General features: G+C 46.3%; 1 protein-coding gene across 1 annotated transcript in view; it reads left to right on the top strand.

Moving 5' to 3' along the window:
• The window catches only part of SH3BP4 (SH3 domain binding protein 4), a 131,534-nt gene extending 118,986 nt beyond the window's left edge, over window positions 1–12,548 (top strand). The window contains exons 5-6 of the mRNA XM_036768982.1: window positions 9,218–9,406; window positions 10,223–12,548. Of these exons, the coding sequence (XP_036624877.1) occupies window positions 9,218–9,406; window positions 10,223–10,447 (414 nt within the window). The 3' untranslated portion in view covers window positions 10,448–12,548. The remainder of the gene's footprint in view (window positions 1–9,217; window positions 9,407–10,222) is intronic.
• Window positions 12,549–16,508: the final 3,960 nt, after the last annotated feature.

Genomic DNA, 16,508 nt, shown 5'->3' with positions numbered 1-16,508 from the left:
CTTGAACAAGGTGTCCATGCCGAGCTCCCTTCCAACTCTGAGATTCTGTGATTTTATGGAATATGTTTCTTTCGGGTAGGAGGAAAATAGAGATTCAAAATATACCACCCCCCCAAAAAAATCCCAAAACACCAAACAACAAACCCGCGGTGTGGCTGTTAGTTAACTACCTACAAATGCTGTTTATGGGGTTCAATTATATGCTCCTCTGTAATGGAAGAAATACCGTCAGTGTGTCCAAGGCCTTTGCCAGCAGCAGAGAGTGGGAAGGGGATGGATGTTGGGGGCTAGGCCTGGCTCTCCTGACTTGATGTGTCATGTTAGACGCCTTGTTCTCCTTCTCTGGGCCCGTTTCCTTGTCTGAAAACTGAGCAGGGCTGCTTCAGAGATGATCTCTAAGGTTAGATACGTCAGAGTTCTAACACTTTTCTCTCAGATTTAAAAAGTGTGGAAGTGTTTCTCCTACTATCCTCAACCAAGAAACATTTTTGAAATACCTGCTGTGTCGTTAGATTGTGAACTCCTTGAGGGCGGGGGGGCGGGAGGGTATCTGTCTTCCCCCTCTTTGTGTCCTCAGCATTTAGCAAAGTGCCTGGCACACAGTAGGTGCTTAATTGTTTATTGACTTACTGTAAAAATTGAGTCACCCCACCCCCCACCTCCAGGCAGCGTCCAGTGTGCATCATGGTGACTGTCTGATCTTCCCCATTCACGCTCATGGCGAGGTGCCAGAGGACTGGGATTAGAGCTGTCCTTTTTGCCGCTTACTTCTCTGTGTATTGTTGGAAAAGGAAGTCACTTTTCCTTTCTGGGCCTCGGTCTCCTTATCTCCAAAAGAGAAGGCGTTTGATGATTCCCAGAGTTGATGTGATCCTGTGACTTGATTCTTTCTCCTTTTCTTGAATACACTGGTAGGGAGAACAGAAGCTTCTCTTGCAAGATGGTGCTCACTGGTTTGAGAGGAAGTGGCCTGCCCTGAAATGCCAACCTGCCGCTCCGATACCAGAGTGCTGCGTCAACAGACTTTACATTCCAACCCTCTGCTGCCATTGGCCAAGCAGTAGACCTGGGGCCCAGTTGGCATGCTGCTGGGACTCTGAGTTAAGGGGGCCTGTCTCCAAAGATAACAGAGCCTGTGCATATCGGCTTCCATGAGCTGCTGAATGGACTGAGTATTAGAGCTCCCTGGAAAGCCACAGGGCCCTGGACCATGTTAACTAACAGACCTTAGGACAGACAGAACAAATCTTCTAATTCCAAGAAGGTTTTGTCAGTGTGGCTCCCTCAAATCTAGGGATACGGTCTAGGATGGGTGGGTTTCCTTGTTTGGGGATAGGGGGGTATGCTCTCCCCTATCCCCAAAGGGAAGCCCCTTGGGACCCTGGATAATGAATGGGTCAAACCCAGTAGTTACAAGCTGTCTTTGAGTCAGAATAGTGAGAGGTCCATCTCTTTTTCCATCCTTGTGAAAGTTAGCGGAGATCATTAAGGGGAAGGTATGATTGCAGTTCTTGGAATCAGAGAGCTAGAGCTGGGGCCTCAGACGCCGTGTGGTCAAATCTCCTTTACTGGGGTGTAAACTGAGGCCCAGAGAGGCTGAGCGCCTTTTCCAAGGTCACACCCCAAGCATCGGAAGTGGAATCCAAGCCTGGTCCCTGGTCTTGCCATGTGTGGAAGTGGGAAGTGGTCCCTGAGCTTTGGCTCCTGTCTCTGCCCCCCACCTCACTTTTCTGGTAGTGCGCAAGCCTGCGCAGAGAACCCAGACCTTTTGGATGGATTGGTTCATTTTGCTCAACTGTTTGTATTTTTAATTTGTTATTCTTCGCCAGAGAACGCTCCATTAGGAAATGAGGTGATGAAAAAACAAGATTTTAATAAAAACGGATCATTAAAAAGCACTCCCAAGTCAGAGGCAGTGTAGCCTAGGGGGCAGAATGAGGCTTCTGTGTCAAGAAGAGCAAGGTTCACACCTGTCTTCTGACATGTACCGACTGTGTGACCCAGGCACAATCATTTAACCTCTTAAGACTCTAAGGTTCAGGATAATGGCCAGTGTGCACTGAGAGAGGGAGGTTTCTCCTGGAAGTTCCCTAGATCAACAAAATTACAGGTTTGGTGTGTCTGGCCCCCTACCTCCATCCTCCCATCAGAGCAGAATATAATTCTCCTTAGGACTGAATGGGGTTAGATATGACTTTGCACCTCTCTGGTCTGGCCCTCTTAATGCAGCCCAAGGTGACATTCGCTTTCTTGGCTGACACATCATGATCTTACTGAGTCCCCTGGGTCTGTGTGTGCCTGTCTATCTAGATATATAGATACATAGCTAGACACACACACACATAAATATACATACGCACATAAGCACATAACTCTGTTTATGTGTATGTGTACATATACATACACGCATATAAAAGGGAGACCCATGAGATTCTTGAGGAAGATTCAGGAGGGAGAAGCCTCTATACAATTAGGTTCTGGTGAATATAAATAATGAATCCAGAAAAGTGGTCGTTGGAGTTCACACTGCATATTTCCGTTGGAGTGGAATGAATAACCATATTTTACATAATTAGTACTTGAAGTGGTGCAAATTTGAATACATGGGACCCCTTCACAAGGTTCAGTATTTGCATTCATTGAGACCAAGCTGTTACTACCACACACTGGAAAGCAAGGGGAATTTGGAGTCGGAAGACCTGGGTGTCCAGGCAGGAAGAGAGCTCCTTGAGGGCTGGATCTGGCTTTTTATTCTTTTTCTTTAAATTTCTTTTTTTCCCAGTTACATGTAAAAATATTTTTAGCATTCTTTTTTAAAAATTTTGACTTCCCAATCTCCCCTTTCCCCACTTCCCGAGATGGTTGACAATGTGATATAGGTCATATATGTATAGTCATAAAGATACATTTCCATATTAGTTGTGTTAAGGATGAAAACAAAGAAAACCTCCAAAACCAGCAACAACTAAACAAGCCTTCAGCCTGCATTCAGACTCCGTCGGGTCTCCCTGCAGAGGCAGAGAGTCTCTTTTACCGTAAGTTTTTGGAGTTGCCTTGGATCGTTGTATTGCTGAGCACAATTAAGTGATTCTCAGTTGATCATCACACAGTGTTACTGTTGCGGTGTATAACGTTCTCCTGGTTCTTTTCACTTCTCTTTGCATCAGTTCATGTAAGTCTTTCCAGGTTTTTCCAGACTCATCCTGCTCGCCATTTTTTATAGCACAATAGTATTCCATTACAATCACGTACCACAACTTGTTTAGCCAGTCCCCAATGGATGGGCATCCCCTCAATTTCCAATTCTTTGCCACCACAAAAAGAGCTGCTATAAGTATATTTTTACATATGGATCCTTTTCCTCTTTAAAAAAAATCTCTTTGGGATAGAGACCTAGTAGTTATGTTGCTGGATCAAAAGGTATGCACAGTTTTATAGCCCTTTGGGCTATAAAAGTTCCAAATTGCTCTCCAAAATGGTTGGATCAGTTCACAACTCCACCAACAGTGCATTAGTGTTCCACATCCCCTCCAACATTTGTCATTTTCGTCTTCTGCCCTATTAGCTAATCTAATAGGTGTGAGGTGCTACCTCAGAGTTGTTTTAATTTGCATTTCTCTATTCAAGAGTGATTTAGAACATTTTTCATATGACACACATGCATATATGAGTGTGTGTGTATTTCCTTGTCTGAAAATTTCCCATTCATTTCCTTCAACTTCAATATATCCATTGGGAAATGACTTGTATTCTCAGGCCTAGCTTTTTTGCCTTTTTATAAAACTTCAGGACTTAGCACACTGCTTGGCAAACAGTTGGTGCTTAATAAGTGCTAAATGACTGACTGGTTACCAGTATCAGATATAGCAGACAGCTCCAGAAAGATAAAGACTGAGAAAAGACCCCCTCTCAGGTAAGGCAAGTGAGATGTAGTTAATATGTTTGGAGAGAAGAGTATCAGTCAAGTGATGGAGTTTGAAGCCAGAAGTGAAGGCTTTAGGAATGAGTGAGAGTAAAGGGAGGACACATGTGGAGACTGCCCTTTCAAGGAGTTTAGTTGACAAAGAAAGGAGCTGGAGAGGGTGGTAGGGTCCAGTGCATTTGTTTTGTTTGTTAAAGGTTTGGGGAGGTGGGTATAATTTCAGGCATCCAGGAAGGAGCTATAATAGCCAGGGAGAGGCTGAAGATCAGAGAAGTAGATGAGTGAGGGTGCATCTACTGGAGAAGATGGGATTAAGTGGAGAAGAAAGATTGGTTTTCTGTGTCAGAGGCTACGCAAAGAAGGGGAAAGAGTGGGAGATGATGTCCAGGGGGCTTTGTTTGGGTCAGAGGGTGGATCAAGGAAGGAAGGAAAGATTCAGCATAGCTTCTCCGGGGAGAATAGGGGATTGCTTAGGGAAGAACAAAAGGGCTGCCTTGCTGTGGTGAGGGCCCAGTTGGATAACATGAACTTGTACCATGTGGGGCTGTGAATCTCTCTCCAGCTGAGTTCTCAGTAGCTTTTGCTTCATAGGAGGCCCACATGGCAGGGGCGTCTCTTTGATCATTAGTGATTTAGAACAGTTTTCGTTCTGCTTGCTGGTGACTGGCTAGAGAGTCTCCGTAACCTTGGATCATTCATCTATTGACCGCTGCCTTTTTCTGTCCATTCCCTTTATTAGATGTTTATCATAGAAACATACTCAATTCTCCGTTGGGTGTCTCCTTTCTGATTCTGCTCGCATTGAATTGGTTCAGATTTATATTTTATTCATACCACCTGTTTTTCCAGCACCGTAATTCCTGATATATCCCTTTTCTCTCCACCCCTTCTAATGAAGAATTTAAAAGCAGAACAAAAGCAGTTAAGCAAAAAGGACATGATATTTGGTGCTCAGCACCCAGACCTGCATTGATTTTGCTCCTGCAAAAAGAGCTTTTGGATTTTATGTCATTGAAACTGTCTCTTTTATCTTCTCTGATTGTCAAGTGCTCCTTCCACTTCCCTGTCTTGCCTCCCTCTGGCTTGTTCCTTAACCCTTCCTGTACCCCCACCCCCATGCCTATTAGAAGCAGGCTGGCATGGACCAGAGAGAGAGAGAGGCAGGAAGTTTCTGGCCGTTCAGCTCTAGCCAGTAGCCTCCTCATGCTTCAGGGTTCCTGAGTTCTTAAGGGTTCCTCCAAAATGTTTCAATCTTATTCAATCGTCTTGCTACACCCGCTGAAGTCCCCATTAATACCCACCTGGATTGGACCAGGAACCCTCTTTCCTGCCCCCTGTCCACCCCCAATTCCTTTACATTGTTGTTGTGTTGATCCTCCTCACAGAAATCTGGAAATGTCCCTCCTTAAAAGGAGCCCAAATGCCTAACATATCGAAGCAAGCGCTCTTTTTCCTTTGGTATTCAGGGTTTATCGAGTTAGTACTTTCCCTTTCCAGCCTTATTGTGGATTATCTTTTCTCTTTTATAACCAGCCTGGAATAATGTCTCTCTAAAAAACAGAGAAAATTAATTTATACATTATAAGACAGGGGAAAAATTTTCCCTAATCATTTCTGTATGCTCTCTCCCATGTTTGTGCCTTGGCTCAGGCTGCTCCTTGGAACACAAATTTTCTTCCTTCCTCTTTTTGTCATTGGACTTCCTACCCATGTTTGGAGCATGATTCCAATGCTGCCTCTTTCAGAAAGCCTTCCCTGGTCTCTGTCTTCTTCCTTGCTTCACTAGGGGCTTCTTTGTCACCACCAGCCCCACCCCTGAACCAGGTTTAAGTCAGCATGAGGTATTTGATTAAAGGTTGCCATATTGCCACTAATTGGTGTGAAAATGCCAGTGAGTCACTATTCTTCTGCAAATGGGAATGAATGTCCCATATACATAGTTTTATTTTTTGTTGGGGGGTTCCATCTAGCAGTTCTCAGGACTTCCTTTCTCCTATTTCAGATGAGAAATGGGGGAGGGGTGGTGGGACTAAATAAAATATTGACAGACTTTTGGCCCTATATCTTGATCTAAAGATGATGGCCTGTTAGCGCCAGCTCCACTCACGATAGAATTGAAAGTGTAATGCTTTTCGAACCTTTGTTACAAGAGCTCGCACAATTTCACACCAATAATTAGATTTCACTCAGGCTGAAAGATGGAGATGAGATTAAGGATTCGGAGCTTGGCCGTTGATTTACCAACCAGCTTGATTATTTGTTTGTTACGGCAGATTGAGAGCCGTCTTTGCCAGGATATGTGGGCCCTCAAAATTGAACTTCAGCCTTGACTGATGCCTGATCCACTAAGTTTTTTTAAACATTTGTTTGTTTAAATATGTATTATTTTCAATTACCAGGCGTTTATTTTTCCTCCTACCCACGTTCTCCCACTCACTGGAGAAAAAAGAAAGGGAGAATAAATTAAAAAAGAAGGAGGGAGGGAAGTCAGAGGAGAAGAAAGAAAGGAAGCGTAGTTAGTGCCAGAGAATTATATTCAAGCCAAAGAAATTACCACATCGGCCCTGTGCCCAGATGTGCCCAGATGTGGGTCTCATTCTCCATTAGTCCAGCGTTCTCTGTTCTGTGGTAGGTGGTGCTCTTCCTCGTCTCTTCACTAGAAGGAGTCATGGTGTCGTGTCTGAATCTCTGATAGTTTGATCTTAGTTTTAATAAGTCATGACTGTGATGGGCAATGCAACAAAATGCACAGTTTCTCTTCATCCAGGTGGCAGAACAGGTCTATGCCAGATAGAAGAGGTAGCTTGGGAGGTTCCGGGAGCAGGCTGACGAGGGTGCTGACCTTGTCCAACAAAGGGGCTGATCCTCAGGGAAGGGCCAGTTTGTGTATCCATGGTAATGCCTTATGTTTGTGGCTGATCCCCTCAGATCCTCAGAACAACACCTGCCCAGGAGCCCACCTGCCTGTATGTTTGCCTTGGAGTGTTTGGACAGGTGCCTGTTACTTGTTTTCACTGTGTTTTTAGAGAATTATACCAGCTGTGTGGTGTGGACATGGTGGTGGTAGAGGGTTGTTGGGAGATGGGTCACAGTTTACCACTGGTGCAAGAAAGGGGGGGGGGGCTTCCATGGAGGGCAGGGTTTGGAAGTAGAAAACCAAGGATCCCACCTCCTATTTATCTGTGCTCTCTGACCAATCACTGAGCTTGGGCTCCCTCTGCTTAGACCTGTTCCAGCAGAAGTTAGATGACCACTTATCACAGAATTAAAAAAACACTATTAGAATTAATTTTTTCCATTAACAAAATATTGTTTCTCCTTCCCACCTACCTTTCCTCCCCAACCACTACTGGAAAACAAAACAGAAAAAGAAAGAAACCCTTGTAACAAATAGGCAGAGTCAAGCAAAGCCAATTCCTCCAGTTGCCCGGACCCCATCTCCTCCCTGTTTGGGGGTGGGTAGCTCGCTTCTTCACCAATCCCCTGGAATTCTGGCTCTCAAACCCCGTCCAGCTCGCCCGCCCATGATCAGTGAGCAAACAACGCATGAGAGGTGGGTGGGCAAACATCGAGCTGGAGAATCGAGGCCTGTGATAGAGGCAGCTTTATTTTGTGGGTCTTTTCTTAGGCCGTTGTTAGCTTCCCAAAGCTCAAGGCAGCGCAGCTAGCAGCTTGACAGCTGAGGCCTGTGATTTAGCAGCATGGTTAGTGTGGAAGATTTGGGGGTGTCTGATAAAGTAAACTTCCAGTTCATGGTTCCCCACCCCCTTCATGACTCTACTGTGCTGGGAAAGGTCAGCGGATGACCATAGGAAGAGGTGGTCCTGGGATGGAGGTGGAAAGAATCTGGAAGGTAGGGTTGGGGAGGAGCTGCGTTCCAGGCCGTGCATGGCCCTAGATACAACCGATGCCTGGAATGTCGAGCCGGTATTCAGGGAAGGGGGGCAGAGGAGATGGTTGTTGACCTTCTGGGAAATGTCAGAACTTCAAGGCCAAGCTGAGATGTTTGAATTTGATCCTATCGGCACTAAGGAGTCCAGTGAAGGGTACACGTCATGGGATTTTATTTGTTGCTCGGGGCTTGGAGGAGGTCAAGTAATCAAAGTAATGAGGTTTATAGGAAGAGTCAGCCGATATTGCACACACGTCTGTATACTATAACTATATACCTGTATACCTATACTGACATTTTGAAAGAAAATAAAGAGCTTCTAGGAGGAATGTCCCCAAGGGCCTTTTTTTCCCCTGAACTTGATGGACTTTAAAGGGAGAGAAAACCCCATGAAGCCCTTTGCTGCTGAGGGCCTGGGGGCCCAGGGCTGCCCTGCTCCATGGTGGCATGTGGTAGAAGCCGAGCCACATTTGCCCAGTGAGAAATGGCTTCATTCAGGCGCTGAGCCATCCATTCATCTCAGACTCCTTTGAAGTGACAGCCTGGCCTCGGCCGCCTCCGCTTTCAGGGCTTAGCACACAGCTCCTGGACCCCTGCCTGAGGGTGTGGGCAGTCACCGGTTATCAAAGCCACTAGCATTTCTTGGAACCTTTGGGGTTTTGGTTACCAGCGATGGGCCCATTAGAAAGCGGTCATCCTTACTCATCCCCTTTGGCCTCAGAATCCACAGAGAAACATGCAAATAAGTACTCTTTGACTTGGAAATCTAATGATAGCTCAAAAGTGGATGTGGAGAGACATTCGCCAGAGTTTGGTTTATTTACAACAGCCGGGCCTTGGTAACATGTGGGTGGCAATATTGTCCCTAGGATGAATTGTCCTCTGAAGAGGATGCTTCCAGATCCCAGCCTGTCATCCTGACTTTCTGAACATGACGGCGAGGGTAGCTTGAAAAGCCAGGGCTGGGTGTTACAGCGCTCGGATTCTTGGCCAAGGTCTGCCATGCAGTAACCGTGCGGCCTTGATGATAATAATCACAATAGCCAGCTCCTCACAACAGTCTTGGGGGGTACGTGCCGCTTTTAGCTTCATTTTACAGATGAGGAAACTGAGGCTGAGAGGGGTTCGAGGCTTGCCCGGGGTGACACAGCTAGAAAGCGTCTGAGGCCGGAATTGAACTGGGTCTTCCTGATTCTCACGGCCTATGCCCTAACCATTGTGCCACCTAACTTCAGCATGCCCGTCTTGGGTATCCCGAGCCCTGTGGCTGTGTCTTCGGGGAGCAATGTCGTTTCTGCTTTGTGCTCCCTGTGAGGCAAGCTCGGACCTGAAGTCTGATGCCTGCACGTGGCGTGGCTGTCTCAGGCGCCCAAGGCCTCATCACTGTATTCTTGTCTCTCTAGGCTTTGCTGAAGATGGACTGTCAGGGCCTTGTGGTCAGGCTCATCCAGGACTTCGTGCTCCTCACCACAGCCGTCGAGGTGGCCCAGCGATGGAGGGAGCTGGCCGAAAAGCTCGCCAAAGTGTCCAGGCAACAGATGGATGCTTATGAATCTCCACACCGGGACAGGAACGGGGTGGTCGACAGCGAGGTGAGGAAGGGCTCTGTCGTTGGTTCAGGAGTAGCAGAGTTATGGAGCGCTGGATGAAGATGCTCCTGTGGATGGCAGCTGCTGTGTTCAGGCTGCCCCACTGGATGGGCGTGGTTTTCTCTTGAGCCCAACTGTCCCTGTATATGGTTTATTCTTTGGGCTCCAAGATGGCTCTTTCCACTCCGCCCTTAATTCTTCTGGGCATATAATAAGCAGGATCTATCCTGTTTTACATCCCACCTTTAGAGCAGGCCTTTGGTCTTTACATAAATAGACTCTTTGGAGATAGATTTAAGCCCCATACTTGGGCCTTACTGTAGAAATAGACCGTTGAAATAAGTGATGGCTTAGAGAATCCCAATAGAAGTCCCTTATATGTTGGGTTGCAGGCGAGAAAGTCTTTTTTCCTATATCCATCAGTCTGTTGTTTCTAATTATCTTGTATGTGGACTTGACCCTAATTTTCAGCCCGGGATTAAAGAAATCTTGATGTAGGTAAAAGAGGGTTTGAAGCAGAGGACCTGGGGTCAAGACCCGCACTCAGCTTCAGGTGATCCAGGTCAAATCCCCCATCGCTTTGTTGAGGCAGTTTATTCTTCTGTGAGGTGATGATGGTCAGTAACTGTTTCAAGTGGCTTTAGTTAGACCCCTCCTTAGAAAACTTTGCTGGCTTCTGCCTGCTGTTTGCCTTTCAACGACTTCATCCCTAAAATGGAAACATTTTGCAAACTTAATTTTGTTAAAGACAGAGATAAATAATGGCTCTCTGGTGTCCTAACCTTGTCCCTCTCACTCCGTCTTGGGCTAATATTCTAGGCCATGTGGAAGCCTGCATATGACTTCTTATTGACGTGGAGCAATCAGATCGGGGACAGCTACCGGGACGTCATCCAGGAGCTTCACCTGGGCTTGGACAAGATGAAGAACCCCATTACCAAGCGTTGGAAACATCTCACGGGGACCCTGATCCTGGTGAACTCCCTGGACATCCTGAGGGCAGCTGCCTTCAGCCCCATGGACCATGAAGACTTTGCCATCTGACGCGTGGGCTTTCCATATCCTGCCTGCTTTCTCTTTATGATGAATGGCCCAGGGTGGAACTGCAGCTGAAGAGCAGGCCAGTCATTGCAGACCAGAAGGCTCTGCTCCAGACCGGTACCACGGCCAAGGACTAAGCATCTCCAAGTCCTTCTCTTTCCCATCCCATTCCTCCCCCTTCCTTGCTTTCTCCTAACCCAGGAACATCCTGAAGAGATTTTCTATTGTATATTGTTGCCAATCAAACAAACTTTCTACTTGTAAAGTATAAAATGAAAAATCATGTTTTTTATAGATATTTGGAAAAACATACAGAATATCTAATTTTTTAACAGACAAAAAGAAAAAAATAAAACCACTGATGAGGTGGGGAAGATACGAACTTTTTTCAGATGTACAAAGACTTTTTTTTAAATTATGGTATACATTGTTTTCCTTGGATCTTGTAAATATGTATTTAAAAAAGAGTCCAGCAGGCCACTCTCTCCTTTTGACTCCCCTCCCCAGTTTTGCATTTCAGCTCTGTGAGGCTGACAGGACTGCTGATCCAGCGCGATTAGGTTGATGGAGTAGATGCCAGCTTCGAAGGTCCTGAGAGGGGGAAGCCTTTCACCAAAAGACTGGTCTACACTCATTCGCGAATGCCCCAGGCCCCATTCTCTGGGGTTTTGTACCATTGGAGTTTTGTTTATTTGGGGATTTCTTGCTGTGCAAACCAACCAGTGCACCTGTGAGCTTTTGCTGGAAGAGTTGGAGCTGACCTTATAATCGTGTTGCGTAGTTCTCAGAAGAGATGCTGTCACTAGCCATCAAGAAGCAACTGGGGGAAGAAAAGACAACCTCTTACTCAGTGGAGGCGTTGTCTGACCTAACTCAGAACTCCTGTCTTATATTTGGTGTAGCTGGCAACTCAAAAGACAGACCCCCTTTGTGGTTTACAGTCACGGATTACCCAGCAGTGAGAAGCCACTGGAATCTTTCTCCCCTAGACGAGGCAGGCAAACCGGTCCTTAAAAAACTTGTCACATAGTCAGTGGACGTGATTGGGAGAAAAACATCCCTCTAGGCTCTGGCTTGGTTCCAGATGCAGCATCTGGCAAACTCTTCCTCACCACTAACATCAATATATTCGGAGACAGCCAAATCCGGAGGACCATTCGATGGTAATTCCTCGGGTGCTTTGGGAGCTCCATTTGCCAAATTAATATATAACTTTGGTCCCTTGGGAATCCACTGGTGTTCTTCTTTGTTCTCCCTGTGGGCCCTTGGAAATAGTGGGTGTGAAAAGTATTTTAGCTCAATGAGGAGATGTAATTTTGAGTGAGAAATATATAATTTTTTTTTCAGAAAGGGAAAATGGTACCCCATACAGTAAAAACCAAGTCCTTGGTTGAAACTAAGGTTCATAACCACAACAAAAGAATACCTTTGTGAAGCAAACTGGGGTGGATGTGTGGGTAGGTTGCTGGCTGTCTCTGTGTTTGGGTGATTAGTGTCTGAATCTAGGAAGGGAGAGGATGACCTAGGACTGACCTGGTAGATGCTGAGGAGCCCATTTCACATTCAAGGAGAACAATCCCCTTCATGAGAAAGGACACAGCTTTGCTCCCTGGCTACCCACCTTCTCACTTAATTTCTGTTCTGATGGAGTTGGCTTGTCTTTCTGCTGGGCCCCAGTGGGAATCCAGAGCAGCTGGTATCACAATTGAGGAAAGTCTGCCCCAAACTAGCGCCAGGAGTGGTTTTCTGCTGTAAGCCAAGCAGATGTTTCCAAACGATGGAATTAGTTTCCCCAATCAAAATGAGAGAGATGTCTCTGATTCTCCCTGAGCATTCCCAGAACAGCCTCCCTCCCACCCCCCACCCAGGGGATCCTGGGCTTCATCTCGCATCTTCTCCCCAAAGAGAAAAAAAATGGCCGTTTGCACCTTAAATTCACATCTTTTCCTCAGGGGCTTCGAGTAGTTTCCTATGCAGCTTACCTTGTAGCACAACCAAATTCACCAAGTTGCAGAAGCTTTTCTTTGAATGTTATAACCTGTTGAGTGGTTTGTTTTTTTTTTTTCTGCACCAAACCAAAATCTAAATAAAATTCAAATGATTCAGTTGTGGCATTGTTTTTGAAGAGGGGGAGTGGGAGGGAGAAGGGCCACTCCAGGAAGCCATTTTTCCAGCTCCCCTTGAGATTGATGCACCAACCATCATGTTCTTAGTGTGTTCCTGATGAGCTGTGGGAGTGATTTTAGAGGCAGTACAATGGAGTGGGAAGCACTGGAGTTAGGGGAGGTAACTGGGGGCTTGAGTCCTGGCTGAGCCACTCATTGCCAGTGTGGTCTTGAGCAAGGGGCTTCTTCTGAAAGCCTCAATTTCCCCTTCTTGGAAATGAGGGGATTGAATTCGATGGCCTCTGAGGTCCTTTCCAACTCCAAGTCTGTCTGTGATCCCACCTGGGTGAACTCAGCCAAGTTATTTGTTTTGTCTAAAGGCTCTGTTTCCCTCTGTAAATGTGGGGATTAGGCTAGATGTCCCCAAGGTCCTTCCCATCTCCAGATGTTTGATCCTATATGTGATCTCCATCAAGCCACATCACACCTCTGGATCTCAGTTTCCTCATTTGTGAGATTAGGTTGGACTTGGCCTTTGGGGTCCCTTCCACATCTACATCTATGAGCTTGAGGGCCCATGTCTTGTCTACTCTGTATCTCCATTGTGTCCCAACCTTGATCCTTTGGTGAGCGTGCAAATTGAGTCACTGGGGTCAGAACCCCCCAACCTAGGATCTTCTTATTTAATGGTTCTCTTGTGAAGAATCAGATGAGATCACCTGCAAGGGCATTGCTGTGCTTCAAAGTGATACAGAGATACACACTCACACACACACACACACACACACACACACATACACATACAACATATACGTATAACCTAAAAGCCAAAGTCCCACTGTAGAGTTTGATGCTGGGCCACATCTCTGGTCAGCTCTGACCCTTCTAGGGTCAGGAAGTGGCTAAGCCACTGTCCCATGACTTGGAAAAAGCAAATCTCGAATTCGCAGGTCTTCTGCTTCTCCCTGCAGCCAATGGATGGAAACATCCTACCTTGTCTCAAATTCTCAATGTTCTCCAGTGGTTAAGCTGCTTACATGGGGAAGAAAGGCTGAAGAGGGCGTGTCTCAGCTCCCTCCAGTGTACTGGGTACAGTGTACAGCTCCCTCCAGTAGTTCACGGGTTCTGGCATCCGAGTTGAATTCCCACCTCCAACATGGTCAGGGTAAGCTGGGCTTTCCCTTCACTGCTCTGGGCCTCAGTTTCCCCATCTTTTAGCAGGGAAGTTGGGCTAGATGGCCCCTGAGGTCACTTCCAGCTCTAGACCTATGGGCCTCTGGCAATAATAATGATAATGCTGATAGCTAGCACTGCTATAGCATGTTAAGGATAGCAAAGTACCAGGCAGCTGTTAACTCCCTTGATAGCGCAAGGATTTAGAACAGGTTGTCCTGCCTAGCCCAAATAGTAGCCATGAAAGTCTGAAGTGGCAGCTTGAAAAGAGCCAAATTAAAACTTAACACGAGGAGACAAATTACTAACGATCAGCACTGGCCAAAAGTGGTCTGGGCTGCTTCAAGAAGTGATGGCTTCCCTCTCCTTTGAGGGTCTTCAAGCAGAGACCAGATGGTCTTTTATGAAGTATATTGGCACAATGGAGATTCTTTGCAGCTTCGAGTTGGCCCATGTCCCGTGAAACTCTTAAAATTTTGTAATTTCTTCTACGATACCCCCACACCACCCAGCTGTGGACAATGGCAGCTTATAGAAGCAGCACGTTGTGTACAGTCTATACTTGCCCAGAAGAACATGAGAAGGCACTTCCTGGAGTTGTGTTTCCTGACTACCTTCTGCCTATCTGTTAGGCCAACAACTAGAGATCCTGAGAGTGGATTCATCCAGCCTGGGGAAAGCTTCATGTTATACCCTGAGTTCTAGAGTTGCCGAGAGACTTGAGTAAGGCACCACCTTTCTAGAGGGAGAAATTTCCCTCAACAACTCCTTTGAGAAGAAAGGATGCATAAAAGAGTATGGAATACTCTGCCATGGGTGGAGGTGAGGCAAGAGGTGGTACGTGACCTTATCAACCCAGCATTGCTGTGAAGTGTTTGGATGTTGGGGCCTCAAGATGAAAGGAGGTATTTGTTCAGCAGTCCCCCCAAAGCGCCTTTACCTTCCAGGAAGGGTCTGAGTCTGATGGGCTATTTGAAAGCTTTATGTTTCTGTATTGGTTTATGGCATCTTGTGAGCCCTTCGAATCTGAAGCATTATCTGTGCTGTATGAAGTAATTACTGGCTCATACCTGATGCCCATACTGTATATTGGATGCCTGTGTGGGAGTTGGGGACCCACTTAGCTACATTTGGGGAAATGTAAACAGGAGCCATAATGAAGCTTTCTTTAAGCAACTTTCCTGGAGAGGTCCAGGTGGAGACAAAATCAAAAAAGATAAACCATTGACCCCATTGAGGTGAGCCCCAGAGTAATTTTAAGATGAAGTGCATGCTTACAACTGGGAGAGGCTGTATAGAGAAGGAGGCCTCTGAACTGGGCTTGGAAGAGCATTATGATTCTAAACGATGGGTGAGGACTCTCCCTTGACAGGGCATCCCCTAATTTTCCTTTGACCAATGTTCATTCATTGCAATTGAGCCTGACTCTTCATGACCCTATTGGGTTTTTCTTGGCAAAGAAACTGGAGTTTGTCATTTCCCTTTCCAGCTCATTTTACAGATGAGGAAAACTGAGGCAAATAAGTTTAAGTGACTTGCCCAGGGTCACATAGCCAGTAAGTGTCTGAGGCCAGATTTGAACTCAGGTCTTCTTGCCTCCAGACCCAGCACTCTGTGCACTATGGCGGCCTTGCCAGAGCACATCTACCTTGGGTCAGAGGACTGGAGCCTAGACTGTTTCTCCCAGGCAGGAACGGAGATACCTGTATGCCCAACTAACTTCTTACCTCATACTGCCATTTGTCTGGAAGAATTCTATAATTTACTTTCTCATTTTTCATCATTTTGTGATTCTCTGTAGGGATTCAGCACCCAGACCCTGCCATGTCTTTGGAGTGGCAACTGTACTCCCTAACACAACAGTTCACTGGCATGCACACTGGCTGCTCACTTTAAGGTTTGTAATCCACTGAGGTTGGCAGTGCCAATGGTTACTACCTCCATTTTACAGATGAATAAGTTGAGGGTCCAAAGATCACCCAGTTAGGAAATAGCAGATCTCTCATGACTTCAAGCCCATCAGTCATTCCAATGCGCTGAACTCTTTGAAAGTTATGGTGGACAAAGCAAAATCCATCCCCAAGTGGTCCATCTGGCAATGAACTTCTTTATGCTGGGTCTGTCACTAGATCCTACTCTAGGATCTGCTTCTCCAGCTTATTTCCAGGTAGGATTCTTAGGACTTTTAGAAGCTACATCTCTGCCTTCCACATCCCCCACACGCTCCACTGATCCTTCTCTTCGACTTCCATCCAAGTGGTCCTCCATATTGGCTTTCTCCTCCTTCCCCTTCATGAGTCCCTAGATGGCTCTGATCCTTCAGAGTTATCAAATCCCCCAGAATGGGAGAGTGGCTGAACACATGGCGATGCAGCAATAGAGTGGATGAGGTTGCACTATATGAAATGGTAAATACAGTGAAGAGACAGACATGAGAACGTTCGGAACTGATGCAGAATGAAGTGAACGGAACCAGGGAGAGATGATGATACACAATGACTGTACCAAAGTCACTGCATCGAAGTAAATGAAAAGAGGAAAAATCCAAACACTGTGTGTCCTACTAACCAAGCCTGGCCCCAAAGAAGAGCCATGAGAATGCACGTCCAACCTCCTTTACAGAGGTGGGGGAACACAGACAAGGAACTCTGCATTTACTGTAGGGCACTTAATGTGTTCGTTACTTGTGGCGAACTTTCCTCCTTTTTTTATTCTTTGTTGTAAGGGATGGTTTCCTCCCAGTGTGTTGGGGAGCAGGGGAGAGGGAGGGGAAGGCTATCTTGGAA

The sequence above is a fragment of the Trichosurus vulpecula genome, chromosome 7 (assembly GCF_011100635.1).
Source record: "Trichosurus vulpecula isolate mTriVul1 chromosome 7, mTriVul1.pri, whole genome shotgun sequence".
NCBI lineage: Eukaryota > Metazoa > Chordata > Mammalia > Diprotodontia > Phalangeridae > Trichosurus > Trichosurus vulpecula.
The sequence above is the reverse complement of the archived record's forward strand: the minus strand, read 5'-3'. Positions and strand labels throughout refer to the sequence as shown.